Source organism: Sceloporus undulatus, chromosome 2 (genome assembly GCF_019175285.1).
Source record: "Sceloporus undulatus isolate JIND9_A2432 ecotype Alabama chromosome 2, SceUnd_v1.1, whole genome shotgun sequence".
In the NCBI taxonomy this organism is placed as follows: domain Eukaryota; kingdom Metazoa; phylum Chordata; class Lepidosauria; order Squamata; family Phrynosomatidae; genus Sceloporus; species Sceloporus undulatus.
The window spans coordinates 166,541,827-166,550,230 of NC_056523.1; the positions used below are offsets into that span (position 1 = coordinate 166,541,827).

The 8,404-nt window shown below is 41.0% G+C and overlaps 1 protein-coding gene across 5 annotated transcripts in view; it reads left to right on the forward strand.

Moving 5' to 3' along the window:
• LIMA1 (LIM domain and actin binding 1) overlaps nucleotides 1-8,203 on the forward strand; it is a 78,130-nt gene extending 69,927 nt beyond the window's left edge. For all 5 annotated transcript variants that reach the window (XM_042448704.1, XM_042448705.1, XM_042448703.1 and 2 more), the window contains 2 exons: nucleotides 1,884-2,017; nucleotides 5,958-8,203. In XM_042448704.1, the coding sequence (XP_042304638.1) occupies nucleotides 1,884-2,017; nucleotides 5,958-6,969 (1,146 nt within the window). In that variant the 3' untranslated portion in view covers nucleotides 6,970-8,203. The remainder of the gene's footprint in view (nucleotides 1-1,883; nucleotides 2,018-5,957) is intronic.
• Nucleotides 8,204-8,404: the final 201 nt, after the last annotated feature.

The following is an 8,404-nucleotide window of genomic DNA, read 5'->3' on the forward strand; positions in this document are numbered from 1 at the left end:
GTAATACCATTGTAGGAGACACATTTCTCATAGATCTTACAAACTTAATTGTCAGTTCAATTTGTTTTCATCGGGCAGTATAAAGGTAACATACTTTTCACCCATGGAGCTTGGTAGTGTGCTTTCATACCAACCCAGATACATGTTTATAAATAGCCGTTTGTCTTTTCCAGCTTCTATTTCCTGCTCCTGGTTCCTAATCTCTACTCCTGCCTTCTGCCTCCCTTTTAATGTGAGCTCAACTCTCAGCTTTCTTGCCTGTTCTCCTCTTTTTATTAACCGGACCACCCTTCTGTAGTTGCTATTCCTAGCGTGCCTGGAAAGGAAAATATATCTGCACACACCAAAGCCCTTCTGCATATATGCATGTAAGTTGGATGGGAAATGTATGTTACTGCAGCCCATGTCATACACTGCAAATGTTTGATGCCATGATGAGATTGGGAAAGTCCAGTCTTTGACATCCAAGCAAGTTTATAGCTTGGATTCTGCCTGTCAGTAAAGGGGCCCCATTTTTCCTACTGCTTAAATTAGCCATAACATTTGGACTCCACTGGCTATCAACATAATGGTCATTGGGGGCCATAGTTTGTAGAATTTTGCTTCCTCTTCATGTTTGATTTGAAGGAAAGTATTTCTCTGTGTCTAGAGAGACACAGGTCATTGCTTAGGCTACCTTGGCATGAAATCCACCTGGCAGAATAATAAATCCATTTATTTTGTCACTGTAATTTAATACTGTATTTCCTTACCTTTGGTCCACACCTTCTAGTTGCCAATCACAATGTACAGTGTTTGTTTTATGGAACTGCATACAGCACCTGCTGCCTTTTTAAAGCACAAGTTGCAGGCTTGGAAGCACTTTCAGTGTCAATACATTTTTATGAAAAGCATTTATTTATTAGCTCCTAGTTTGAAAGTGGAGTATATGCCCAGAACAGCTTAAGTATGTCCATGTGCCTTCTTAAATTAGAGCGCCTAAATATGAAAAGCCTCCCTTATTACTTGTGCTTGTTTTGACCCTTAAATTGTGACATACTGTCAAATACATTTTAAATTGGAGTGAAGACAGATTTAATAACCTGTCAAATATATTTTACATTTGAGTGAAGACAGATCTAATAACCTTGTCAGTCGTATTCAATGGTTGTGGGGCAGGAGTGGGGGGAGTTCCTGTGGCTTAGACAACTGCTCTCTTGCAGTTCCCCTCTACCTCTGTGCTTTTAAAAAGGGCTTCTTTTTTAAAACTGAGCTGATGAGTACACAGGAACACATGAGTGTCCATGTATAATTCTAAAAAGGACATTTGCCCAAGGCACAGGAGGAAATGCAAAATGTGATGACCAAGACAATGTTCAGGTTCCTGATATGCATATACTGCCATTTTATTGTGAGGATGATCTGCCACAGCAACTGTAGAATTCAGTGTGAACAGTACATGTGTCACCATTCTTCTAAGTTTCTATTGATCTTACTCTTTGTCTCCCCCTTGCATTCCTTCCCTGCACCCCCAACAACTGACCTTCTAAAAAGAGGGATTGAAGATGGGTCCAGATGGTAACATTAAGTCAGAGGTGATGTTTGCATATTAGCCTTTCCCCACTATGTGTTTTATTTTGAGCCAGAAATATCCCTAGAGATGATGTGCTGATGGGTGGTGAGAGAAGGATTTTGTAAGCAATCTTCATAAATTCAGACATTCTATAACAGAGGCTTTTAAGGAGGGAGAGATTCTTTCTTTTGAGTTAACAGACCTGATGTATATTAGCTTTAAAGGGTGGTTCTGTTGGGATGGACTTTCTGGATTACTGAAGGAATAATACCAAGGTGTGAAAGCATATGAGTTTCTCCTTGATACCAATCACTCATTTTTCTTCTATTAGAAGTTCCAGTTGCCAGCAAAGGAAACCTGTGTTGCATGCACAAAGACTGTATACCCAATGGAGCGTCTGTTTGCCAATCAGCAAGTTTACCATACTAGCTGCTTCCGCTGTTCTTACTGCAACAGCAAACTCACGTAAGTCTAAGACCCATCAAGGTACACAGATGCCATTCTAAAAGCAAAAGTAGTTTGTTGTAAGATTAATAATCTAATGTGGGTTAGGGGAAGGAAGTGTTCTCTAGCACAGTAGTGCTAAGAAATGTGAACTGGGCATTCTTGGCTGGACCCCAAGAATTCTAGTGGGAGCTGTTATTTAAGATACAATATATGCCTAGCAGTAAACTAATCATAGATAAGCTACAGTGGGACCTCTAGGAGTGAGGGCAATAAGACAGTGAACTATTCAGACCATATATAATTATAACTTGCAAAATTTATTGCTGCAAAATATGACAGTGGCTACTAACTTAGAAGGCTTTCAACAAATGAAATTATATTGGTGGGTTACAGACCGCCGAGAAGCGGTGGTCTGGCTCTGCCTCTGCTTGTAGCGTCTGGGAGCCGCAGCCTTTGAACCGCGCGGCTCCCGGACACTGCAGAGAAGGAGCGCAGAAATCGCGCTCCTTCTCAGGCCCCGGAAGAGATGCCAGGGCGTGACGTGCGGATGCAGCGCGTCTGCTACGTCAAGATGGCGGCGGCCGTGTGGAACGGCCGCTGCCATTTTGTGTGTGCAGAGCGCGTACTAGGGTTAGGGGGTGCGGAAGTACCGCCCCTTCCTAACCCTAGTACGCGCTCGTCGCGTACTATATGGCGGTTTGTAACCCGCCATTGTTTTGTGGATAGTATCATAGTTAATAGCTGATTGATAGACCTAAGTTCCAAGTTCAGAGGCACTAGACTAGACCATTGAATACCAGATGCTGGGGACAAAGATGTTCGATCTTTATGTCATACTTGTGGGCCTCCTGGAAGCGCCTGGGGGGGGGGGTCTCTGTTGGAAACAGAAACCTGGACCCAGAAGACCAGGAGTTGAAATGTTTGGCCTTCCAGGTGTTTTTGACCTGTCAGTTTGACTGCACATAGCAAATACTAACAGAAGATAACAGTCCAAAACATCTGGCAGGCCAGATATTCCCCACTCCTGCACTGGTCTGATGTAAGAGCAGGATTGCTTTTATGAGGCTCTGTTGAAGAGCAGAAAAAGGATAGATATTCTGAAGATACACAGAGTGGCTACAAGAAAGAGAGCCTTTTCAGTGGTGGCACCCCATCCATGAAATATTCAGAGAGAGATGTCTGCTTGCCTATGGTATGGTCTCTTCAGCATCAGATAAAGACTCTTTATATGCCAGGTATTTTAAGAACTTTTTAGAATTGTTTCTACATCTTGTGTGTGCTTTGAATGAATGCCTAGAGAAGGTAATTGGGTGAGGAATAATAAATTGAATCCAGACAAGATGGAAGTACTTACTGTTAAGTATCCTAATCAGGGTTAGGGGTGTGTCAACAAGTCCTGGATGGGGTTGCACTCCATGTGAAAGACTGTGTATACAGTTTGGGAGTGCTTCTGGATCCATCACTCCAAATGACAGATCAGATAGATAATATAAGGGCCAGGAGTGCTTATTGTCAGCTATAACCTTCCTAGAGTTAGATGATCTAAAGATGGTAGTCCACGCACTGATAACTTCAAGGCTGGACTTCTACAATGTGCTATACATTGGGGCTACCTCTGAACCAAGTTCAGAAACTTCAGTTAGTGCAGCCAGATTAGTTACTGGTGCATCTAGAAGTGATTGTATTATACTTATATTAAAATCACTTCACTGGCTGCCAATTAGTTTCTGAGCAAGGTACAAAGTGTTGCTTGTTGCATCTAAAGCCCTACATGGTTTGGGTACAGGTTACATACATGATCACCTTCTCGCCTATAATTTGCCCTGTACACCTGGGGGACATTTGCTTTAGTCAGCCAGGACCAGGCTGGCAACTATTAACCAGAGGAACTTTTCTTCAACCACCCCCAAATGGGGGAATGACCTGACAGAAGACTCAGCAACTGGATACACTGTCTTGAGTTTAAAGGCCAACTCAAATTTAAGGGCCAATCTTTTCTTTAAACTCAAGTTTAAGGGTCAGTATTTTCCAGGAGGCATATCTAGATGGTTTTAAATTATAAGTTTTTAATTATAAATTGATTATTTTTAAAAAAATATATGTACAGTCACCTCTCCATTTTCGTGGGGGATCCATTCCGTCCCCCTCCTGTGAAAACAGAAATTCACCTATATTCAAGCCCCATTGGCTTGAATGGCGGTGTACACCTCATTTTGTCCCCCTCGTTTGCTGCCTGCAAATGGGCGAGGGACACGGACTTCAAGTCCGTGAAAATGGAGGGGTGACTGTATTACTTTTTAACTAATGTTAATGGTCTTTTAAATTGCTTATGCATTTTAACTGGTGTTCATGTGTACCTGTGTTATGTTTCTATTTGTTGCTGTATTTTAATTTGTTATTCCCTGCCTTGATCCATAAGGAGAGGTGGGTAAGAATTATCATCATCTTAATACTCTTGTCCTGTTCCAGGTTTTAATGTGATTTTAAATGGTGTTATGTTTTATTCTTTGCTAGTGGTTTTATGTTGCCTTCAGATTCTTTGTTATTTAATCATTTGTTTGTTGTTGTATTTTAAGTTTTTAATACATTGTGGACCATTCATAGCTCCCAGAAAGCCACTCGTAGTGATGGTTGCAAGTAGGAGCAAGACTTAGTGATTACCCCCCTCGTCCTATGATAAGGACAGGGGAAGGAAATGGGTTGGACCCCCCTCTTACTCTTGACATATGGTCTAGCTTGTGATCAGGGAGGATGGCACTGTGTGTCGTGCGAAAGATGTTCACATCCTGCCAGTATCTGGGTCACCGAGAGGGAGCAAGGGGATGCTTTCCTCAGGCAGCCAGGTGACAGTAGGGGATAAACTCTGTGTAGCTAAACATGAGGATTCATTTCCTCATGTTCCTTACTGCTGGCCTTGCTCAGTGTGAGGAGGCAATTCAGATATGCCTGTGTGCTGATCTTTGCGCAGCAGGTGGTTATCAATAATAATAATAATTAAAAACTTTATTTATATACCGCTCTTCCAACACGATCAAAGCGGTTTACAACATATCAGATGGCATTACAAATCTCAAATACAATTCGTATAAAACATTTTAAAAACATCATAAGAAACAATCTTATCAACAGTGCATTTTCTCCATAGCCAAGTTAGATTGGAGGCAGATGTAATAATATTGGAGACCAGCTTATGGTGCAGGCATTCACCTTCTGTATTCATTGCTGCCTCTCAACCAAAAGAGTTTCAAAGCAGTATAGAAAACCCCCAAAACTAGTTTACCAGAGATAAAAATGGGAAGACAGTACACACTCAAAACTAGTGTCTCTTTTCAGTACCTTGTATTACGTACTTAGATGGGAACGTAGGAACTTAGACATTGTTTCCCCTACCATATAGTATTGGTTTACATGCAGGAGGCAGGTGCTACTGCAATAAATAAAACTGTCTTCATACTACCACAATAATGCTGTTACATTATCACTTGACTGTTGAGCCCAAACCGTAGTCCCTTTCTGGCTATGAAATGGGTTCAACACACTTCTGACATCATTGTAAAAATAACCTGGTATTAGAACACCATCTTTTCCAAACATAGGCATTGGACTTTTTTTTTTAAGTGCTAGTTTTTGACATCTAACAATGAAGTCCCTTTTCAGGCTACTGCTTCTTGAAATGAACTTTTTGAAAAGGTAGATCCAATGTCATGGCGTTAGTAAAATATTTAAGACTATTCACTCTCAACAGTGAATTATTACGTGTCCATTCAGGAATGATCACCTCATTGGCAGCCTGTGTAATTACCCTGTTGTGTATGCTGACCCAAGGGTAGACTGAGTGTGAGTGTAATACAGTTGCCCTTTGGAGTGGGGAGGAGAGGGATATTTTGAGATTATTAATTTGTTTTGTGAGCTACTGGATGTGCTAATGCTGGTCTCTGTGTTGTGTTTTGTTGCACAGCCTTGGAACATATGCCTCTCTACACGGCACCATTTACTGCAAGCCTCACTTTAACCAGCTCTTTAAATCCAAAGGTAACTATGATGAAGGCTTTGGCCATAAGCCGCACAAGGAACTGTGGGCAAGCAAAGCTGAAAATGAGGAACCCCAGGAGAAACCTGACTATACTGGAAATGCCGTGGAAGGACCCCAAAGTCCTGGAGTGGAAGATGCTCCAATTGCCAAGGTTGGAATTCTAGCAGCCAGCATGGAGGCAAAAGCTGCTGGAGTGCCTGAGAAAGAAGAGAGGCCTACAGAAACCAAGAAGCTGAAGATTGCTTGGCCACCTCCTTCCGAACAAGGCAGTCAAGGGGGCATCTTGGAAGAGGGTATTAAAGTGTCGAAGCCGAAGTGGCCTCCAGAAGACGAGGTCCCTAAGCCAGATCATCAAGAGGAAGTGGATCAAGATCTTAAAAAACTACGAAGGTCATCTTCACTAAAAGAAAGAAGCAGGCCGTTTACTGTTGCAGCCTCATTTAGAACAGTATCTGTAAAGAGTCATAGAACTGAAAACGCCTCTCCTCTCAAGGCTGAGAGGAGCACAGTGCAGCAAAGTGAGGAACCAGCAAAGGAAATGGTTGTAGAAAACAAGCTGGTGGAAGGAATCAATACAGCTGAATATAGTTATACCTCAAATACAGCTGAGGAAGACAAAGAGCTATATGAGAGAAAGGGAGAAACAAGAGCTGATGAGAGCCTCATTGAGAATGGTCAGAAAAGTGCTGACACTGATGAGGAACAAGAAGAATATGTTTCAGGAAAGTTAGCACCTCTGGATAAAGAAGCACTATATTGTACATCTTCCAAACATTCAGTTTTGAATTCGACAACTGCAAAAGAATTGTCTGCTAGTCCAAATCATAAATCCCAAGATGTAGGGTTTTTTGAAGGTGAAGACCTAGAAGATTTGACAGTGGAGGAGCAGATCAAGCGGAACAGATACTATGGTGATGAAGAAGAAGACGAAGAATAAACTTTTTTCACTAGGGGACTTACTGCAGGGTGCTGGGCCTTAAACTGATGTGTTTAGTGTTTTGTTTTTCATAAAGCGGCTTCCCTCTATGAAAGTGATAGCCAATGCTGCAGGTGAATGCATAAATCAGAAAGATTTGTTCGGATTTGCATTTCTATAGGAAAGTTCATTGGAACCTGCAAAATGTAATCAATGTTGTGAAAATGGAAGAATGTGCATGACATTGTTTTGGGAATAGGCGTTACCTTGATTGTTCAAATTGTACTTTCATTCTGTAAACTGGTCACTTAAATGGCATCTTATTCTCATCTGGTGTTGATTATTCAGCTGTTTTTGCAGGACATCACTGTGCTGAGCTGAAAGAAAGAGGACTCTCAGACCCTCCCCCCAGTACCACTAACAGTACTACTGCAGTGCTTAGGGACCAGATTCAGAGGGGCCTGGAGACCACTTTAAATGGCTACTGCACTTTAATGTATGTGTAAAGGCATGATGAATACATTTTTAAAAATAGTAAAAATACATTCTTTTAGATAGACGTCCAATCATGACAGTAATTTAAATATGCAATCAGCAGCATGATAATAGGGCAAGGCTATGTTTCCATGGCAATGATCAGCAGATAATTTGTTTTGCACTTTTCTTTTCTTATATGTACACAGCTCTTGTTGTAAATTAGGACCCAGCTGAATCTGAATCTGCTGGCTGGCCAGAACAAAGCAACTTTCACATACCTGGGTTAGAGGTATGGTATCTTTATTTCCAAGAGTAATGCAAAGTGAAGGAATCTGGAGAGGGCAAGCTTCTGTCTGCAGGATATAACTACTTACATTCCATGTTAGTCTTCCGGAACGTTTCATACTTGAAACTTCCATTCTGCTTTTTTGCATACAGTATATGTTATAGTATTCTATATGTACCAAACTGCCAGATTTAAGAGTCAGCATGAAAAACACTGTGTGCAAATATCTGCAAGATAACAAAGCAATGGAAAAAGTTTGGACTGATTCCCAATGTTTTTAGTGCTTTTCAACTGGACTGCGTGCATTTTATAAATCATAGCATTTTGAGCTTGGTAAAGGGTTTACTTAATAGTTTTTAATCTTTTTGTAATGTATTCACTTAAATTAGATCTCTAACTATATTTTAGAGTTGTAAAATATTCTGCTTTCTTACCAATCTTGCTAAGTATGAAACATTTTTATTCAATAAAGGCTCTGTCATTTTTATTGTTGCAAGCTTTCATCCAGTGTTTTCTTTATGAGACCAGTTGAAAGGGTTGGAAAGAGCCCAGTGACTACTTTCTACCAATAGGTGGCGCTGTGGTTCTTGCCATGGAGTTAAGGAAGTATTTCTGTATAATGTTGATTTCCTTTGCAAAAAATGGGATGCATAAGTCACATGCTGCATTAGTGGCTTTTCATTTAGCCCTTTT